This window comes from Vanellus vanellus (assembly GCF_965231255.1).
Source record: "Vanellus vanellus genome assembly, chromosome: 12".
Lineage (NCBI taxonomy): Eukaryota > Metazoa > Chordata > Aves > Charadriiformes > Charadriidae > Vanellus > Vanellus vanellus.
Window position 1 is genome coordinate 19,581,380 of NC_138917.1, and position 22,730 is coordinate 19,604,109.

Consider the following 22,730-nt stretch of genomic DNA (forward strand, 5'->3'; position numbering starts at 1 on the left):
CAATCATTTTTTCCTAAAATTTTGACATGTCCTTCATTCCCCACCTTTCCCCAAATCTCTTCTCCCTCAAGTTCATTCTTCCAGCTGTAAAAGAGCAAAATTGGGCTTATTTCTTTATAGTACTCCAAATGTTTGGATATAGTCAGAACAAAGCCTGGATTATAGGTAGCTGGACAGACCAAGATCCACACACCCTGACCAATACCTTTGTAAAATCCCAAAGTCATGCAAGACCAAAAATGTAAGCAGTGAAGCAGTCTCGGGGAGAGTTGGTTCTGGAAGTTGATGTTCCTGGAAATGCTTGTGTCAAGTCTTCTGAAACGGAACAGAAGAGTTTCAGGCTTTTGTTTCTGATGCAATTGTTTTGCAAGATCCTTGAACAGTTATGCACAGATGTTTCTTATTAAATTCAGAGCTGCATTGTTCACTCATTACTCCAAGATACCATTTGCTCAAACCCAGCTAATACATTCAGATCAGGGAGGAGTTACATCATAGAGCCTGTGTTGGGGGCAACACTCCCAGTTGCCAGTGTTTGTTTCTCTCTGGTTTAATACACTGAAGTTAGTTTCAAGTCTTCTTGTTATAGAGCCACACTGCAGGAAACATTTTTAAAGCTATAGTGTTGCACTAGGTTCTTTTAAAGTTAAGCCCAGATCTGTACCCTAATTTTGTAGACTGATTCAACTACCATTTGTCAAAGCAGAAGAAGGAAAAGCAGAAAGTTATCTACCCACTACAGAAATCTTACGCAGGTGTGCTGAACCTCTCCTTTGCCATAGGGATCAAAGGATCTTGAATCTCTCTTTACCAAACCACTGACTACAGAGAGTTTAGGCTCCTAATTTTGGTCCTCCGATACCTGATGTTACTGAGATCTGTACTCTGCCTGTACATCCCTCACACTGGTCACAGCTGTAGGCTGCCGCTCGACTGCTCTCCCAGGCAGAACCCTCCTGAAGCTGCAGCTACCTCCACCTTGGGTCTGTGCCACAGGGGTTTTAGCAGCCTTCCAGCCTGAGGTTTCCTTACATCGAACTGGCTGATTTTTCTGGGAAGAGCTAACAGTGCAGCGTAGCTCATAGATCAGTAACATCCAGTCTGAATTTGCTCTCACGTCAACATATCTTCACTAATTTTTAAATTGCAGAGCTTACCATGATGTGGAATGAGTCAGGCCCTTTAAGATCCCCTTACACAAATAAAGCTTTTGTTTTCTTTTGGGGGAAACTGACCCAGTCTGTCTTTAACTTCCATTTACATTAAAGCAAAGAATTTTCTAGTCGGGGGGGGGGAGTATGAAAACTAAATAAACCGTTGTTGTTACCATCACATGATGTTACCTCAAGCAAAATGAAAAACTGCATTTTGACTGTGACTCAGAAAGACTCCATGCAAAGCAGTAAGAGATTGACTTTCCATAAGGTTTTTGCAACTTAGCCACATTTAGACCAATAAAAAAAGGCTATTAAAATACAGTTTGCCAGATTGAGAGTTGGAAGCAGCTCATGTGGTAAATGAGTCATCTAAACAAGTCAGTTTAATTTTGCCTTCCAATTCTATCATTTTTTATTAAAAAAAAAATAAAGTCTTTCTCCAATCACAATAGCCACAGTCCTCATTAATGCATGTTTCCTAACTTACTACAGCATCTGAGACAAATACAAATAGTTGCAGCTTGCTCTTTTGGGGAGGCACAGTGTGTGTTGCAGTTAGCTTTTGCCTGGAGATAGGACCTCTGTGTGGCTGCTTCCACGTCCAGGATGCAGAAAGATACAGATGAGAGCTCGGCCAGACCAGAAGTTCAGGGAACTCATGTGTGTGAGCCAGGTCTGCGAAGCTCCAAGTCCTCGCCTTAGTGGGACTGGAACTTACTTCAGTAACTTACTGGTTCATGCCCCTGATACTGTGGCCAATGACTGATTTAAGTGGAAAAGGCAAAACGAATCCTCTGCGTCACAATACCCCATCGTTAGAACCCTTCCCAGTCACGCTTCAGCCAGAAAAGGTCTTGGGTTTTTATTTATTACTAGTCTAAAAAGTGAAGCACTCTCATGAACAATGTCTGTTCCCATCAATGTATCAGACTAAGGCAAAACCCCTCAAATCCTACACAAAGAGGCTACAATGGCATTTTGGTCATCAAAAATAACCTGCCAAGTGTTCCCACATACATGTTTGGGTTTTAGCTTTAGCTTTAAACTGGGGGAAGGAGAGGGAGAAAGATGTCCCCTTGGGCACCTTAAAAAAGGCCAAATCATGCATACTTTACTCCGGGAATTCAAACAGACGTGTTCTATTCTGAGGTGCTGTTCTGAAATCTCAAGGGGAATTAGCGCATGGCTGCATTTTTTGGTCTCTGCTCAGTGCAAGGCCTGACCCAGTTTGTTGCCCTCATGGTTTCCTCTCACCAGCACATGGCACTCACAGACTCTGCCCTACCATTGAGAATTCCCACAGATGGAACAGCCAAGAGAAGACACGGGCAGATTCACAAGATGTCAGATGCTCCAAGCCACCTGCATTTTCATGTTATTCAATTTGGACATACATTGTTTTTAAATATCAGCATGAGAGATCTTATCTGCTTCCTCTAGATATTCCAGAAAGTTTACTAAAATCTTCAAACAGATCCCAGAACTCTTGATTCAGTTTAATCTGTATTCCTTCATCCACGAGAAAGATTTCTGGTTCTCAGGGTTGAGCCCTGAGTTTGTGTATGTGGACAGGCAACAGACAACCCCTAGAAGACCAGCACAGTAGCGTCAGGAACTTTAATGAAGCAAAAGACAGGAGAAGCCTCCAGTGTTCAGCTTTGTCAGAGGAGTCATATTTGTCCTCTCTTGCTTATCTAATGAGTGCCTGAGCCCAGCTGTGGGGATTCTCAGAAATGAGAAGCAAAGCTTAGTGGAAAAGCCTACAGGTTACTATCTGACTCTACTGTATGTCAGCATCTTAAAGAAACTGAAAATGTACAGAGATGGCCATTAGGAAAAACCAATCTGGCTTGTCTGTGGCTCTGTACAAAGTTTGCCATTCTAGCTAACATTTTTGATGCAAGGTAAACAAATATAAGGAACTAAGGAACGTGAGTGACTTTCTCAAAATGCTCTTTCTAAATGTTGTTTCAAGAAGGGATATTAATTTTATGTTATGAGGCAGGCTATAAAGGATATACACAATTCAAGCCACATTCAAACAGCTTGGTAGAAATTTCTTCATTCCCAGTTCATTTATAAAGATCAATCAGTCACTCCTTCTATACACTTGTGAGATTGTAACATCCCTGGTCTATCTTGCCAAAGCATTTCATTGTTGGTGTAAAATAGAGGTTCTAAGTGTGAACTGCACCACACACAATGGCTGTCTCATCTCTGTCAAGACCTTCATACATTACCATTGGCACACTGTGATTCCTTGTTGATGTTGAGCATTGCATATTGACATTTTTCTCTTTCGTTCTCCTTACAGCACTTTTTACAATGGGCGGCAATGGTGACGGGCAGCCTTGCAAATTTCCCTTTAAATTTCAAGGCCAATCCTATGACCAGTGCACAACAGAAGGCAGGACAGACGGATACCGATGGTGTGGAACCACTGAAGACTATGACAGAGATAAGAAATATGGATTCTGTCCGGAGACTGGTACAAGGAACACTGCTTGCATAACACACTCTAATTTGTCATTGTTTTAAGTAATAGTAGTCTTTTTTACTCCTTCACCAGAGCACACAAAATTTGATGAGCAAGGCACAATTTCAGCATAGGTGATAACTAGAGCAGGAGTACCTATATAAACAATATGGTATGCCATAGCACACCAAGTTTATCAGGGACAGACATGGCATTGAACCATAGGACTAAACATCTACCGCTGCAGGATAATTGCAAGTAGATTACAATTTGTTAATGGCCCTGGAAGAGAAGTCTCATGTGATGGAAGAAAACATGAATAATATTTTAGCTTAATACTTACATTTACACTTGAAAAAAGAAATCCTGATTAGTATGTTAAGCTTGAGTTAATGGATCTTTTCAGCAATTCAAAAGAACTAAGTGATATGGTTTAGCGAGCAAAATAGATTTCTGCTTTCCTCACATTATTTTATACTTTTTAATTTGACTTTTATTACATTAAGGAACAAAAATTAATTTATAGCCTTGTAGAGCTTGGTAGGTGTTCAATTTTAGGATACAGACTAGAGCCATACTCAGTAGACCATGTAAGTTAGCTATGGCAGTTCTACCAATCTTAAGCATTTAAGAGGGCCAAGTGGAAGCCACACTCACCCTGTTGCCCCCTGAAGTGACACTGTGTATTGGTATTTGGCTTCCTGTTACTTTTAACAACCAGGTGTAACCCTTCAATTTTACCTTAGAGATGCTTAAAAAAAAAAAAAAGAATAATAAAAAGAAAGGATCAAATTCATTGTAACTTGCTACACAGTTAGGAAGAGAAAAATCTAACGGATAATTCAACAAACAAAAGAACCAATATATCTAGAATCAATATATGCAAAATCCTAGCTAACGCAATCTCTATCACTGGAACCAAGAAATACACTTAGTTTAAACTTTTTTTTCAGCATAAAAGGTTACTGCTTGAGGTAGCTGTGATTTTATTTTTTTTATTTCTGGCTTATTAAACCCTTAGTAAGGGTTTTACAACGGCACTGTTCTCTTTCTGCTGTCAGTACCTAGCATTTCTCTTCCCTATGGAGTTTGTGATTGCTGCTGTAAAAGTGGGTGTAATGAATGAGAAATAAATAATAACAAATTATTAGGGACATAACTAGCTTTGCCTCTGTGTTGCTCTCCTGTACCTTCCCAGAAGACAGACCATAATTTGAAATGAACTATAATTGCCAGGTAGCAGTGTAAATGAAATGCTTTTTATATTATTTTCATATTCTGTTTATGATACCTACTTTAAACTGTAATTTTAAATCTAGTTACACCCTCTTCCCTCTAGAAAATAGTTGTACACACATATACAAATGCTATTTCTTATATATTACCGCCATATACTACATAGATAAGAACACATTTACGGGGGAAAAATTATAAGTTTTTGCAAAAAAATACTGTTTCTCTAAAAAAAAAAAAGTCATCCACATTTGATATCCTTTTCTTCAGAAAATGGTTAAAACCATATGCTTTTAGACTGTACCCTCTGCCAGCATAAAACAATTCCTCAATTTAATTGATATGATTCCTCTTCTAGACCTTTTGGGTGGTTTGTTTGTATTTTTTAAACCTCAAAGCTTATACTTCAGTGGGACACCTACTAACCAGGTGGATACTCAATAGTCCTTTAGCCTTTCTGACACTAAACCTACCTTTGACCTATTTGAGACACACTTTAAAACATCACCAGGAAAGACAACCAAAAGATACTTGCTATGCAATCACCTTCCACAAAACAATGTTAACTGCTGCTTTCTCAGAGCTGTGAATTTGAGTCCAGGGCTCGTTCTTACTCCCTCCAAAACTATTGGCAGGTTCATCGCAATGGCAATGCCTAGACTTTTTCCTTTTTTTCCTGTGTCAGACAATTTTCTTTTCAAATATTACTTTTAATCTTACTCCTCATGTTCTTCAGAGGACTGCAGATTTTCTGCTTGCTTTCTGGTTTTAGTGTGTAGTTTAGGAGAAGATGCATCAGCCTAATCTCACAAAAGGGATTCCCTTCTCACTGTGTTTTTCTGTCATTTTCCACAGCCATGTCAACAGTTGGTGGAAATTCAGAGGGAGCCCCTTGTGTGTTCCCCTTCATCTTCCTTGGGAATAAATACGAGTCCTGTACAAGTGCAGGTCGCAATGATGGCAAGCTGTGGTGCGCTTCTACCAGTAGCTATGATGATGACCGCAAGTGGGGTTTTTGTCCAGATCAAGGTAACGCAGTTTGTCAGAGCAACACAATGGTAACAGCATATTGACCACACCGATGCCATCACACTAACGATTTCATTCTCATACTTACCACTCCTGTCTAGTTACAGTATTTTGCCTCAGCCCAAAATCTGAGCAAACCTCCTACATTTAAATGTGAGACTATTGTTAAAGAATCAGTCCCAGAGCTCATAGGCCTGAAACATTCAGATTTTCTAAAATTATAATGATGAAGTATCTTGCCAAAATACAAAACCCAAAAACATTAAATAAATGTTTTCCTCATCACCAGTTTTTCCTTCCAAGGCCAAAAGCCACAAGTACTATAGTATTTCACTAGTATGTAATAATTATACTCTGATACTGACTAAATTAGGAACCAAAGTTAAATGTAAAAATTTAATACATTTGTGACTGATATTGCTGAAGACAAAAAACGTTTAAAAACTGAAGGAGACAGTATAAAGTTTGTATGGTGAATACTGGTATTTAAAATTATTTTGGTTAATCTTTGTCCTTATTTGTAATATGGGTAAAATTAAATACAACAAAAGGCGTTTTACACATTTACAAACAAATGCTAGATTCAGGTTTTTCTTTTAGGAGGAAAATATCTGCTAAATTTCAGAGACTGTTTGGGCATAATTGATAAAATATCATCCTATGATTAAAGATATTTTTTTTAACCTAACAATATTTGGTACAAAAGTACTGATTCAGGCTCTGTTCACACACGCACAGATATACAGACCTGTATATGGCACTTCTGTGCCATTTCCTGATGAAAAGCAAGATTTGAGGTCTAAATTGCAAGCTTAATTCTTCTGTGCTTAAAAAAAGGTCTGATTTTAATTGCTACACTTCCTTTTTTTCACAGAAGTATTAAGATTTAAGATTGTGGTCAAAGTCACTTGCATGTGAGAGAGCACCAAACATCAGCTACAGAAAAGGTTTTAGAATCTCTCTAATGAAACGTCATTTCTGGCAATATGTATGACATGCAATATTGGAGGCTCTAAATACTAATTATGATATTTATTACTGGGAGATTTTTGATGGGTACCAAGGAAAATAAAATTAGAAGACTGTGAATAACCTGCGTGGTACACTTCTATTTAGATGCAAGCAGCTAATACTATATTGCTGTGTTATATAGGATACAGTCTCTTCTTGGTTGCTGCACATGAGTTTGGCCATGCTATGGGATTAGAGCACTCTGAGGATCCAGGAGCTCTTATGGCCCCCATCTACACCTACACCAAGAACTTTCGACTTTCTCAGGATGACATTAAAGGGATCCAGGAGCTATACGGTAAAGTCCTTCCTCATCAGCAGAACTCATCAGAAAAGCATGCAGCACAGGTTGAAATGTGGGACACGAAACTTGCAGTAAATTACATACTGCACAATACGACCAATGCTAGAAATATCCTCTGTTCCTTTCTCCCTGCTTTATTCATGTTATTACCAGGGCTCATACTTCAATCAAATATCACAATTGAAGGACGAGGGGTCACTAAATTTACTGAACTAACAGAAGCCCCAAAACTCCCCACAACAATTCAACCTGTACCGTCACAATAAGATGTGCAGAGAGTGGGTGGGAGCTGGCACTTCAGTGTAAGTGTATTTGGCAAGCTCCTGAAGAAAAAGTGGATTTAAGTATTTTTATGTTGGTACATTTTTTAAATTTATTATTTTCTCCACAGATACTCTTAGTAAAATGCATAAGTATCATTATGATTGAAGTTCCTTCCATGCATACATTTCCTACCTTGTAGAGGCACAAGTATACTACAGTCAATTAAGCAGCTGAAGAAAATCTATACCATTTCTCTTTCTGAGCTTTTCACTTTTCTACTGAGATATCTTCCTAATTGCAAGCGATTATATTCTACAGTATTCAAAACCTTAGAAATTATAATAAGAATATATGAAAATTATTGCCATGAGACACCTTTTTATCAAAAATCGGATTTGAATCTTCATTTTTTCCTTGTTCTTAGCTGCTTTAATTAAGACTGGGAATTGAGACACAGGCAAGGTTAAGTGAGTTTTCTAAACTCTCACGGCGTAACTTTGATAGAGTTCAGAATTTAACCCAGTTCTCTCAAGGCACACTTCAAAACCTAAGATAAAACTATCTTTCTTGCCTCTCCATAACTGATAGAACCCTTTACACACTGCTTTCTATATAAAACAAGTATTTCAAAAAGCCTTGGGTTTCTTCCATTATTGTCATCTCAAATCAGCTACACCGCACTTTGTTTTATACAGTAAATCAACCTGATGTCTAAGAAAAAAGACAAATGCCTTATAAGGCAATACAGCAGCAGCCAAATGATAAAACAAAATCGAATAAACCAAATGGCAAAATGCATGTTCTGATGCATTTTGATTATTGATGAGGGCAGAAAGATCCTACAAATGGCTCAAAACGCATCTTTATAACTTGCAAACTATTGGCACTTCTAGAAGAGAAATCCACTTAGACACGTCTCTAAGTAGAGTTGCAGATAATTCTGAATAGGACTTTGAACTGCATTTCCCTTCTTTGTAGAAGCCAGTAAAAAAAAATTGTAAAGTCTACATTTGAACCCAGTATAATCGCCTCTAAATATCTTTCAAGTTAAATAGGCAGCTCAACATGGATAGACATTCACACAGGCACAGTGTCTTGAATGAGGCCACACAGCAGATTAAGGCAGGACTGGAAGCTAAAGGCCTTCTCAGATGTACTCAACCACCCTTCTTCTGAAAAGATTTTATTATAAGTTTTTTTCCCCTTCAAGGACTGCCTCCAAATTATTCCCCTTCTATGAATTATGATAGTTCATGTTCCCTGTGTTATCTACGCAGCGCTGTATTTCAGTGTAACAGACTATTTCTATTCACCACTACAGAAGTGTCGCCCGATGTCGAACCCGGACCAGGGCCAGGACCTGGGCCAGGCCCACGTCCAACCCTTGGACCTGTCACTCCAGAGCTCTGCAAGCACGACATTGTATTTGATGGAGTCGCACAAATTAGAGGAGAAACGTTTTTCTTCAAAGACAGGTAAGTGAGATAGATTGCTTACCAATGGGGCCTCAAGTGGAGGAACCTATCAGACCTATTCATCAAAATCTAGAAATTTATTATCAGGTACAATCTCTGCCCTTTCTTTTGCATGTTCAGAGACAGCAAAGCATCCTAATCAACTCCTAAGGGAAAGAGATAGCAAATTCTGGTTTTATAGTTAAATAATATGGCCTTCTTTGCCACAAGGCCACACTGCTGGCTCAAGGTCAACTTGGTTTCCACTAGGACCCCTAGGTCCTTTTTCACAAAGCTGCTTTCCAGCCTGTTGGCCCCCAGTATGTACTGGTGTTTGAGGTTGTTCCTCCCCAGCTGCAGGACCTTGAACTGGCCTTTGCTAAACTCCATGAGGTTCCTGTCATCCCATTTCTCCAGGGATCAAGGTCCTTCTGGATGGCAGCACAACCCTCTGGTATATCAGCCACTCCTCCCAGTTCTGGGTCATCAGTAAACTTGCTGCGGGTGCATTCTGCCCCATCATCCAGATCATTACTGAAGATGGTAAACAGGCTTCTACCCAGTACTGATGCCTGGGCTACACCACTAGTTACTGGCCTCCAGCTAGACTTCATACCACTGACCACATCTTCTAGGTCCATCCCTCTAGTCAGCCAATTTTCAGTCCACCTCACTGTCTGCTTACCTCACCCATACTTCAACAGCGTCTCTATGAGAATCTTATTGGAAACAGGGTCAAAAACCTTTCTGACCTGCTCTCCCCTCATCTACCAAAGCAGTCATTCCATCATACACGGTTATCAGGTTGGTCAAGCATGACTTCCCATTTGAGAATCCATGCTGACTACTCCCAACCACCTTACATCCAAAACATTGTCTGTAATTAGAGACAGGTGAGATGATTCTGCTATAAATTTACCTTTTCTTGGAGCTACTCTCAAACTTTTTTGAGAGTCTGGAATTTTTACCTTCAGTCATTATTTTAGGCAGTTTTGTGGTGGTTTTTAGTTTCTGGTTTCTGCCCTACACTACGATTGTGCATGCCAAGATGCCATGACAACAGGCGGGGCTGATGGTAGTTCTACCTAAAATCAGGACAAGGAAATACCGCAAACCTCACAAAAAAAAAAAAAAAAAAAAAAAAAAAGAGAAGCCTGTTCTCATAATATTTTCTGCCCGATTTTACAGATTGGAGAGGAAAAATTAACCCTGGTGTCAGCCCTGCTGGCTTCTGTGGAGTCACATGAGGGTTGCTCAAAAGGGTGAAGTAGTGGGGAGAGGCATCCAAAGTTCTGAATGCTTATGCAAACCAGATATGACCACCAAAATCTGTAGAGATTTACCCATCTGTAATGTTAATCACAAAATTAGCACTGGAAGAGATGCATTAGCCAGTCTATTGCCTGCCAAAGAAAGATTCATTCCCTATAAAATGTTCCCGGATGTCTTTAGTAGCAAAACCTCCAAGGACTGTAATTCAGCAATGGAAATCCCATCACTTTCAGTGAAGTAGAGGTCTGGAGGCACTGTCCTTCCTGATTTCATTTCATATAGTCTGCACTCTGGGGGAAAACTTTAAATCTGATTGCAGGAAAATTTCCAATCTCAGTTTCTAAAAACACCCCTCCAAAAAAGTAGTTCATCCAAAGTTAGTGGCAATAATCTCAAATGCCTCTTCCACCAAGGACACACTGTTTTAGCAAATCTTCAGCTTTAGCATAACTTTCATTATGAAGGCCTGGTCCGAAGAGGATCTGTTGCTTTCCCATGTTCATAAAGATACAATTATGGAAATCTGTGAGCAAAACCTTGTCATTAAACCCTGAATGGTTGAGTCCAAAATCATTAGATAACAATATCATATGACTCATGGCTGCTGTAATAACACATCAAGGACACTGGTGATTGGGATAGGCTCCATGTGTGCAAGGGCTCCACGGCAGAAGACACAACAGGCATTTTTGATGCAAGAGCACAGACATTCCTGATAAAATGAGTTGGCTGCACAGCTGCAGCTCCCACTGCCTTTGCCAGGGCCTGTATTACCCAGCTGCTCAGCAATGAAGAACATCTCCTAAGGAGTATGGGACTTGGCAGCACCATGGTGAGAGATGCTAAAGGTTCTTTTTTCCTGCCGTAAATCAATGCCCAATTTGAAATCATTTATCCTCCGTTACGCTGAACATTCTCCCAAAGCCATTGAAGATCTGGGCCCGTGTACGCTCACGGCGTGTGCCCATATCAAACACTGTCTCCTATCATATAGGAACATACACAAGCATCTGAAGCTGACAGAAGTATTACAACGCACCTGTTCATTGCTCCTCGCCAAATGTCAGAGCTGAAATTCGAAAGGGAGCAGGAACCGACAAACAAGGTCCCTCTCACAAAACACCAATTTAAGAGTTATTTGTATCTGCGGGTGGTGTAAAGTCCAGCCATCTCCTCCAAATTTAAATTTTCAGCGAGATGATGTGAAGGCTTTATTACTATGCTGCACGGTTTAACTCTACTCACCAGCTTTTCATAACAAAAAGTCATAGGCAATTTGGTAATTTTACAGTCTATGGTATACCGTAATGCCTTCTGTGCAGTTCCTTCTAGTTCCCGTCTATGCAACACCCAGGTAACAGTGCTCTGGATTTGAAGTTTGACTTTATCACAGGCTTTGTGTTTTAGCAATGTTGAAACTGGGATGAAAAACTCTTGGTTGTAAGAACAGAATATTCACCATTTCTATGACAGCTGCTATGGGCAAAAAGGATTCATTCAACATATGTCTGTGGGGACACCTGTGATACCTTTTGTACCATTTCTCTTGGCCCCGCCAGTGGCAGGCTAAGATTCCTTACAATCCAGTGATCCCTAATGGCAAGAAATAGCCCTTTCTCAGCCACAGAATGACCCCACAGAACCAACAGACCAGCCTGACAGAAAGCCAGCACTGGGCCCTCGCAGCAACAAGGTGGGCAGAGCTGGCCGCACCGCCCCAGCCCTAACCAGCTTGCCAAAACCAGTGCCCACTTTTGCTAGCATAGTCATCAGAGAGCTGAAGGGTTCACCTCAGCTCAGGGCCTCCAAAAGGAAAAACATCTTCTCACAGCAGTAAAAAACCTTTCAAGTTCCACCGTATTCACAGCATACCCATCCTCTTCTCAGTTGTGGGCCTCGGTTTTCAGCCAGACCACCTTGCTTCTGTTTTTGTAAGCAGCTAGCCACACAAGGCAAGGCTTGATTCAACAATTACATCTATTCCTAAATCAGCAAAGCAACTCAGTATTCTATATAATCTCAACAACATAGAAGTATTTCGCATTCAGATACAGTTAGTCAAAGAACTATGCAAATACCAAAACAATCTGTTCAAACTGACTCACGCTTTATCTAACATGCAGCAAAAGCAGACAATTGTTGAATTGTTTTGCCCTGGAATGGCTTTGCCTGTCAGTCTTGAAGCTTTCCAAATATCAAGCAGCATTATGACTCACTTTTGGAATTCAAAAAACAGATGTCTATCATATGTCGTGTGACTTTTATGATTCATGAAAATGACCATAGCATCCAACTGTCACATTACACAGGCAAAAGGAGTAAATAGCAAAAAGGAGGTCAGATTAGATTAATTCTTTCAAAACAGGATTCTTCCCTCCCTGCTCAAACCAAGAAAACAAAAGAGAATTACTGGAGGAGCTGCTGGCTATAGAACAGTTGAACTTTTCTATCGGGCACAGAATCCTCTAAGCAACAAGTGTGCCTGAGTACGGCATTTACACAGCTGTTTTTGTTCTGAAAGTGAACAAAAATACAAAATTCTGAAGTTTACCAAGACATTAGAAAAGACTCACTTGATTTGGTCCCTTTAACTAACTGCATGTGATAATAATAACACCACCACCAGCAAAAAATCTTGATTATGTTAAGATGTAATGTAAAATACTTAATGTAACAAAGTATTACATCTGCCTATAAATGTAATATTAAAATTTAACCTGAGTTAAAACATTTTAACATGTTCAAAGTGAATGAGAAAGCCAAAGAATCAATTTCACAATTTCCTCAATAAGATGAGTAGAAACAAAAAGACCTCCTACCTGATTCAAAAACAACAGAAAATTCAGCTTTGACAAAGTTTCCCTTTCCACAAGAAAACCTCAAGCATTTTAACAATTCCCTTGAAATATGTGCTTTAATAAAAACCCGGTGTTCAAGTCTCCGTTGGCTCTGGAAAGTTTGGAATTCATGCAGATAGTAATTATTATTGCTGATTCAGCCATAAATCAGGTCCAAATTTGATTGAGAATTCTGTAACTTCGATTTTTAAAGGAGCTACTTTTATGAATGCAGTGTTAGAAAGATTTGTTCTATGGATTTCCATTTCATATCATATTGGATATGCTTCTCTGTCTAAAAAGAGATGCACAAAACAAATGTTATTACCTTTTACAGAGTTTCATTTGTGTTTAAACACTGTTGAGAGCAAGAGTAATTAGCTAAATGCCTTAATCCTTGCATCTTTTTAAAAATGAAAATTATGAGTTATGCTCAGAGATATTTTTGTACATGTTAGAAATACGTACATGTATGCAAAATGAGAGTAAGTTAACATATTACTATCTTAATTATTAACACCGTATGTCAGGTTAAATTAATACGTATTTTTAATTAAAAGACAAAAAACAATGCACTTGCCAGTTCTACTCTTCCTCATATCAAACAATACAGATTATCATAATTCAGTATGCAGCAACTAATCATACTTGCAAATGCATTTCCAAATGTTTTATTTGTCCTAGCTAGCTCTGTGTGCTGTCAAACTTCTGTTGATAAAAATCCAGCAATTTATTAAATAAATTTAGGACTGCTCCTCCGAGTTTTAGGCGAAGCCAAAATTCAGTTTCAGATCCTGCGTTTCTCAAAGGTATAGTTATTCTAGGTAGGAATGGGTAATGACTATTTATACTCTGCAAAAAAATAAGATGCCAGTAGCACCTTGAGCTTCAGCAACATAATAATGGTAAAAACTGTTTGACCTGAGAATTTACTAGTCATAGCTTGGTGCAAGAGCGATTCCACCAGCCTGCTGATTTTTCATTTTACGACCATGGCAAAACTTTTGATCTGTTGGGAAAAAAGTTGTTCGTTCTATAGAGGCAGAAATAGCAGTGCCATTTTTAATACCAAAAGCCCTCAGCACAAAGCTCTGCCATTTAAAGATAATTACAGCTTTTTAAAGCTTAAATCAAATGATGATCCTACTTATACATAAAATAGCCAATAAATTACCCTTTGCATTTCTCTAATGAACATTTTTAGTGCTAGCAGTTTCTTTTACAGCCAAGCTCACTTCCAAGCAGTTTGATATACTGTTATTAAATTTGAACTCTTAGTCACTACAATAGTAATTGCAAGAGCAATTGACGGAATACAAATCTCTGCCTTTGTCAAACCCTCATCCATCTGCTCCGTACACAACAGCAGGAGAGCTCTAACAGTTTAAATGCCTTGTAAATTAGTTTATTTGTATACTCCTACCACATAATACATTTTGCCCTGATGCAAAAAGCAACAGGAACTCCAAAGCAATCAGTGCAAGCCATTTCACCTGCAGTCCAGCATGCAGCTTATTGTGCAGCTCGTTTAGCAACATGCTTCTAAATGAGTGATTTGGCTTTTCAGTCGCCGTAAGAAAAGTTACAAGTGTGTGTTGCTGCTAATGTGTGTGTGCGTGCCCCCCCCCCCCCATGTGTGTATATGTACGCTTATGTGGCCTTTGCCAGAAATGATGAGAAACAGATGTGCTGACGAATTAGTTCATTGTAAATCTCATACAATTTTCTGTTCTGCTTAGATTCATGTGGAGGACTGTAAACCCCCGAGGAAAACCCACAGGTCCTCTTCTTGTGGCTACATTCTGGCCTGATCTGCCAGAGAAAATTGATGCTGTCTATGAGGCCCCTCAGGATGAGAAGGCTGTATTTTTTTCAGGTATTGTTTTAAGTTTTAAAGTGTAAGTAGTCATTTGCATAAATGTTGCATTCAAACTTGGTTTCCTCTGAGTTGTAACCGGGCCAGACAATAGCCTGCCTAAGAGCCAGTATGGCCAGCAGGTATGGGTGACAGATCTCAAACATCCCATGCTGAGGATTTTAGGACAAAGGCTGGATCTGAAAGACTCAACAGCATTCAGCCTCCATTACAACAAAAGGGAGCTATAAGCACCTAGGAAGATACATTCAACAATATCCAACACTAAAGACTCATTATTTGAAACAAAAAGCAACAACATTGGAGCTCTGTTTCATCAGCCACTGATCTGGTTTTCTCGTTTCATTTTAAGCTATTGTCTCTGTACATGTTGCTTGAGAAGATTAGACCTTCTTCCCCCTCATGTCTTTCCTTGTCTCCTCCTCTTTTGCCAAAGACTGACTTCCACTCTGCCTTCCAAGTGTCTGCCTTGGTGGCTCATCAGGCAGAGAATATAAGTGGCCACACGAGCTGCCTCCATGGGAGAGGGGGATAATGGGAAGCCCAACTCTGTCCCTCGTAAGTCACACATATGGTTCAGCTGTACTGGCCAAATTAGTAGAGCTGGAAGGCTGTTCTCAACATGAAAAACCGAGCCAGCAAAAACTGGGCTCCAGTATCTGCTAAAAACATGACTAAACATCTCCAATCATGTAAAAACCATATGGCCAATGCTGCTGTACATTTTCTGTACAGGAGGAAAAAAAGTAATGATAATCTATTCTGTGTGTCTCAAAGGCCATTTGCTTTAGTTTACACGGAAGGAAAAAGAAAAAAAAAGCCTAAAAAATTTTATTTCAGCCAAGTCAAAACAATTTAAATATTACATATACTATGTATAATCCTAATACATCTACACCTCTCTTCCTCTCTTTATAATTTCCAGGAACATCTAACTAACCTGCTTTTTAAAAAAATAAATAAATAAGAACTATCGGACAAACAAAGGTTGGTTTGAAAGTTACCTTAACCCAACTGTCCTAAAATACTACTGAGACCTACCCTTTGCTCCTGAACAATGAAATAGTAACTTCTCAGGAACTCAAATGCTACACTTTACACTTGTGTCATATTAATATTTTACTTTCTTTCTTTCCCAGTAGCACAGAATCAAAGAAATATCCTTTCATGAATGCATCTTTCTGTGGCTTTCAGTGAATCCAGTGAGGGTATTTACTAAGAAAATTATAATTCCATGTAAAGAACGCAGAATACGAGTACATTTTCCACTAGTACATATTTAGAGAGACATTAGAAAATATTGTATGATAAAGCACAACAGAAACAGGAACTCTGAGGAAAACCTTCCCATTAATTGCTAAAAAAAAATAAATTAAAAAAATCACTCAACAAAACAAATGGAAGGTGAATACAAGCTTCCGCATTTGACCTTCAGGTGCCCGTGCCTGGTTTCAGACCATCTTCATCATACAAAAAATTACCAATATTAACCACTTTCTTAACATAACCCCAACTGTACTAAGACAGCGTCTGCCTTAAAGATGAGACAGCTAAGAAAAGAGTAAGCAAGACCACGCTGAGCTGATGTCTTTTGCTGAGAGGCAACACTTAAGAGGCAAAAGCAGAAATTGTAATTGCAGTATACCTGCACTCTGATCTAGCACTTCACAGATGGTAAAATACTAGAAAGACTAGTAGTACAGTTAGTGCAATAAAAAGACCCATAACAGCGTAAAAGAAGAAATACTCCTCTGTATCTGATTAATACGCGGTGTTTGTTTGCTTTGCTTTCTCCCTGCTTAGGAAATGAGTACTGGGTTTATTCAGCCAGTAACTTGGACAGGGGCTATCCAAAGAAACTCACCAACCTGGGACTACCCCCTGATGTGCAACGCGTTGATGCAGCTTTTAACTGGGGCAGAAACAAGAGGACATACATTTTTGCTGGAGACAGATACTGGAAGTAAGATACATTGAAGTGGTGGTGGTACGCTGTTAGCCGACCTGTGTCTCTAGGGTTGAATGCACACTGAGTTTCGGGAAGCAGGAACCAAACTCAGGGGTTTCATCCTTTGAGAATACAAAATTCACGCCAACAGCAGTGGTGAGCTGGGGTGCTGAACAAGGGAGTATGGCTAGGAAAGTGCTTCAGTACAGTGGCAGGAAACCAGCGTGTATTTGAGAAAAGAGCTTGCAGGGGAAGAGGATATCTGGGAGTCTCTGTCAGGCTGCTCAGCACTAACAATTCATCCCTCAACCCCTATGTACCAGCAACTGCCCCATGTCAGTCTCAGGCTCTTAAGACGGGCAAGCTGTCCCTACTGTCAGCTCTCAACTACTGGGAGAAAACTCTGAAAGGAATTCCTTAAAAATGGGCTGATCTCCAGGCACTTGAAGCCAAAGACTGACCAAATTGCCTTTGAAATTCTTTCACTAAGCCATCAGGTTTGGCAGCACTGGATGTAAAAGAACAGCAGTGTGACTAGCAAAGCATGATGGGGACGACTAAATCCTTTCAGCAGCTGATGTACCAGTCACTAACACATTTGCTCTACTAATAGAGTTGGCACTGAGGAGATCTGAACAAACCACAAGAAGTGTATCTGTTAGTACTTTGGGAAAGATCTTAGCTTCAATTCATTTTGACAGTCCCTACAAACCTTTTCATGTTTCCAGTAGATGCTCAGAGAAGTTTTTGTTGCAAAGAACAACAAATATAGTATTCCACAAATGCGTGTAACTGTATTTGCACTAAGGTCCTGTATGGAAGGCTGTATGAGAAGTAAAATATGATGCAACATAAGCAACCAAACTCAGGTGACCTGCTACCACACTCTGTCCGGGAAAGATCTTGGGCTCTTATATGAGGAAGGAATGTCCTTAAAATGTCTCAAGGTTATTACTGTGGTAGAAATAAACGTCCTACATTGCACCTGATGAAAAGCCTACTACTTGTATTTAACAGAACTTCATTATCATAACTGGCAGGAAGATGTGGCACAAAAGATGAGCTTAAAAAGCAGATATGCTTTGGTGCTTTGAGGAACTTTGTGAGTTACCTCCGTGCTGCCTATCAGAATGGCACGAGAACAAAACAGACACTAACTCCTTCTTTCACCATCAGAGGTCTCTTCCAGGAACAGGACTTGAAGTCAGGAATGCAGAAATTAAACAACAGGCTGAAAGCTGAACCATTCATTAACTGACAATTTAGAGGAAAGTTAAACATCAGAAACACCCACCAAAAAAACTAAAAGATTCTCCAAGCTATAAGGCTCCCTTCTGAGAGGTGCTCTGTATAAAATATCAAAGGAGGTGTCTGTAATTGAGTCCATTTTATGTGAACATTAATTTCATGTTATGATCAAACTGGATGAATGTCTTTTTTATATCCTAATGGCTGTGGGTTCCTGTAAGTAAATAAAATACCCTTTCACGATTGCCACTTGATCATAACTTCCTTTCAATTACTTTGAGGACAGTACTCTTCTCCATTATCGGGGGGGGGGGGGGGGGGGGGAAGCTTAAAAGCTAAAGAATGTTACTAATTTTTAAATGTCATTTTGTAGAGACAATCTTAAGCATTTGCAAGTAGTTCTAATACAGCCATCTGCAATACTTCAGATTCCTACCAAAACCTATAGACTATGAGTTAGCAAAAAGCTGCTTGTCTCCTCTGTACCAACGATTGTTTTGATTAACTGTACTCCAGGGCCTCCAAGTAATTCACCACTCTAATCACAGACAGTATTTCTATCAAAGTATCTTATCAATTGCAGTGACCGCAGAATGCATAACTTATTGTTAAGGAACCAAAATAAGCTTAAGTGATTTCTATCTGTGTAAAGACGAAAGCAAGCAGTGGACAAATATTTCAGAAAAAAATGCTTCTGTGTTTAACACAAATGCTATATATAGCCCCTAAGTATGCGGCTGCTTTATTTTATACAAGGACTCTGCTGCACAGAATCAAAATAGTTACATACCATAGTCCTTCCTGTGCCATTATCACACTTACTTTAAATGGATTTTTTGGAAGCCTTCTCCTCTCCCTCCTTCCAGCCCTAAGCTATTTTAGTGTTGTTATAACACGATTGTTAAGCAAAGCAAAGTTTTGTGAGGGAGAGGAAGAGAAGCTGGCTCAGATTCCACAGCTGAAGCTTTAAAGCTACCCAGCAAGGTACTAGATTTTCTTTAAATATCCAAGGACAAAATCGTAAGTAATTTAAATTAATCGTTGTATTTGATTTTGACTAACCTACTGCTCATTTGTACTAGTGTAACTTTAGATATAATCCAAGTAGTTCCACATAGCAATGAGTGAAAAGTAAGCCGAGATACACACAGATATGGATAACCAGAATGAAGATGCTTCCTTCCCTCCAGTACTAGTCAAAGCCGCCTCTCTGAAGTCCGCTGCTCCTGAAGAGGTGCTGCTAGGGCAACTGAGGCCTCACAGGCATTGGAAGCCTGGTCCAAACCGTACCCCATGTCACTGCTCCTCAGGACACCTCCACTCCTCCTGCTCAGCACTGACTCTCATCTATAAATCAGAAAAATGGGGAAACCAGGCCACAGCCTTGCTCCTTCCATCTTTACTCTCAAGGACCTTGCATCCATGGCACATTTATTCCCTATATATGGAAAAGGAGATCCCACATTACTTGTTTGTGGGAGAGTAAAACTGGCTTTGCACAAATCTATCTTTGCGTGCTGCAGTGTAAAGCACACAGACTATATGAGACAACTGATCACCGGCAGATGTGGGTACAGACAGATCCACCCACATCTGAAGGACACTGCAAACTAGATCTGACTTCCATGGACTTAGGTGGACTTACAGCAGCTAATTTTTTCCTCTTTAAAGCATAGGCTGTGAAAGCCAGTGTGGTTTGGGGTGTTTGTTTTGTTTTGGGATTTTTTCCCCCCAAAGAAAAGCATATATTTTAACTTGGCATTTATCTGTTGATCATCATGGAGCAAGAGACAGGACAGTGTGAAAATAATAGGGTTTTTTAATGAATTGTTAAGGAAAGTAATTAGTAATTGAATAGCAATCCATCAATTACATGGTCTACAAGCATATTTCAAATAAGATTTCACATTAAAATCTGCTATCTTCAGATGTTAGCCTCTGCCTGAAAAGAATTACCTTTCCTACAATTATGTTTGGAATTTTAAAGCCACATTTCTGAAACTGGTTTTGCTTAGAAAGTATATTTTCAATTCAGCAAGAATTGCATTTCCAAAAGGAAAGATATAAAATTTCACAAGGTTTTAATGGAGTCAGGGAATAATTATAATGACACAGAAAAAATTTTACAATCTCAGTTATTATATTTCTGTTTGATTGTTTTATATAGTCACATTTGCTGAGGACTTCCTGAAATAATATGTTAAAGTTTAACATTAAATACAGATTTATAATGCAGGGATATATTTCTTTTCAGGTACAATGAAGAAAAGAAGAAAATGGAGCTTGCATCCCCTAAATTCATTGCTGACTCTTGGAATGGAGTCCCAGATAACCTTGATGCTGTCCTGGGTCTTGGTGACAGTGGTAAGCTGTAATTCTGACCTAAGTCACTCACAAGCTCTTCTTATTTGTCTGCTGTGAAACTTACTGGAGACTTTAATTTCTTGTGTTCCATGAGTAGAAGCCAAATTCCCATTCAGCTTTGCAAATTACTGGTTCAAACAAACTTATTTAATGGGAAAACAGAGAGACAAAAAACCAGCTGATAAATACCCTACTAATCGCACTTTAAACTTTTTAAAATGTAACATTTAGGGAATAACACCTCTCCAAATATTTTTTTTATCCAAGCAAATAATAATAATAGTTATCCTAATTCCCCCTTTCATGAAGCTTATTTAATTTCGATGCTGCCACAACAGAAGGCGTGACTGGGTGAGTCCCTATGGCCTGGAAATCTCCCAACTTCTTGACAGCTCCATAGGTTCCTCAGTACTAGCATGCAGTCACAGCATCATTTCAGTATCATCCTGCTACAACACAGCCAGAACTTGAGTATGATAATCTCCTTGATCACAGGCACAAATTGGTTGTATTTTGACTTTTTTTTTAACCTCCTGTCAACTGCAGCTGAAAGCCTGGCCCATGGTTTTAAGTAGCCTCATATTTTGCACAGATATGCGCAAATGTCTGGAAGCACCACTGATATCACATGAGTCTCGACTCGATTACATTTTCAACATCTATTTTGCCAGCAAATACTTCTTTTCAGAAAATTCTGGCTCACAAAATGGTAACCTGACTTCAGGCTCCATTTAACAAGACCTCTCTTTTCCAGGATGGGAATTTTTATATATTTTTAAAATAAATCTTTTTTTTATTGTGTATAAATATTTTGGGAAATGAGTCTTCCAGTTCACTAAGCTTCACGAAATCAAAGAGATAAAAAAAGCTTTGATTGAGAATTACGTGCTCCGTAATCTGAGTGTGCTTTTTGATTTATCTTCACAGGATACACCTACTTTTTCAAAGATCAGTACTATCTACAAATGGAAGACAAGAGTTTGAAGATTGTTAAAATTGGCAAGATAAATTCTGACTGGTTGGGTTGCTGAATTTTATGAAATATTAATAACCAAATATTTACTTTTTTGTTATATGCCTTATCTGTAATTAGAAATAGATCTGAATGCTAATTACTGGACCAGTCTGGTACTGGCACCAAAACATTAAGTACCAGTACTGTACACATCAGATAATTTAAGAGTGTTTGCCTCCTCAGTATACAGAAGATGTTTACGTATATATTCTGGTACAATTTTTCCATTTTCATGCTAGTCATAGTAATAGAACATCCATCATTCTTTATTCCCCTGGTGCTTAAACAACGCATTGAAACCATTGGAGACTGGATCACGCCCCTGTGTTATACACATCCCAAACAGGCTCAAATGAGATGTACCAGCAGTGCACTTTGATTTTTATTTTTTTTTAAATACAACTCTGTTATAAATAGATGGTTTGTCTTGTGTTTTTCACCCTTTTGCGAGTTTGATCATTACTCCCATTTATTTACATAATAATACAGAAAGACTGTCAAAGGCACAGGTTGCCTCAGGATTTGATTTGTGTTGATGCATGATGGAATCATGGCAAGAAACTGTGTTAAAGTATTGTTTTAAAGTACTTTTTATTTTAATACCTTAGTTCAATTTAGCAATTTGCTTCATGCACTTTGTTACTACTATATAACTTGTTTATATGGACGGAATGACTCAGATTTTTTAAGTCAATGCGTTATACATAAAAGTCAAGTATTATTGTTTAACTTGTTTTATTTTTCTGTTCTTTATAATATTGGGGGTTTGTTCAGTTAGGTTTTTTGCTTATGCATTGGGCAACAGAAAATGTTCTTTTCACAATCTGATGGAATGTTTCTCATTAAAATAATAAAACAGAATAGAATGTCCCATACATGAAGTGCCAATGATACAAATAAAATCAAATTACACTGTCAACACTTCTCATGGCCAAGCTTTCTTGTATCATTTGAAAGTAGAAATTCAGTAGCACATTACAGTGAAATACCTATCAAAGGAAAGACAATATTACACCCCAGTATATAACTGCATACTGGATTTATTTAGAAACTGAGGTTACTTCCTCTATGTGTTTTAAGATGTGACTGCAGCAATTTACATTAAAGAGATTATATGGTCCCACGCCTCCCCGAAGCCCACTGCTTTCTCAGAACAGTTTACGTGCTTGCCTATTATCCACTCTCTTTCCCCTTATCAGCAGGTTACCGCATCACAACCCAGGCAGGAAGAGTCAGCATAAA

At 38.9% G+C, this 22,730-nt stretch overlaps 1 protein-coding gene across 1 annotated transcript in view; it reads left to right on the forward strand.

The window, feature by feature from the left end:
* Positions 1 to 22,401, forward strand: part of MMP2 (matrix metallopeptidase 2) — a 35,082-nt gene extending 12,681 nt beyond the window's left edge. Inside the window, exons 6-13 of the mRNA XM_082489157.1 lie at positions 3,472 to 3,645; positions 5,722 to 5,895; positions 7,049 to 7,204; positions 8,796 to 8,949; positions 14,777 to 14,913; positions 16,717 to 16,876; positions 20,364 to 20,473; positions 21,401 to 22,401. Of these exons, the coding sequence (XP_082345283.1) occupies positions 3,472 to 3,645; positions 5,722 to 5,895; positions 7,049 to 7,204; positions 8,796 to 8,949; positions 14,777 to 14,913; positions 16,717 to 16,876; positions 20,364 to 20,473; positions 21,401 to 21,504 (1,169 nt within the window). The 3' untranslated portion in view covers positions 21,505 to 22,401. The remainder of the gene's footprint in view (positions 1 to 3,471; positions 3,646 to 5,721; positions 5,896 to 7,048; positions 7,205 to 8,795; positions 8,950 to 14,776; positions 14,914 to 16,716; positions 16,877 to 20,363; positions 20,474 to 21,400) is intronic.
* Positions 22,402 to 22,730: the final 329 nt, after the last annotated feature.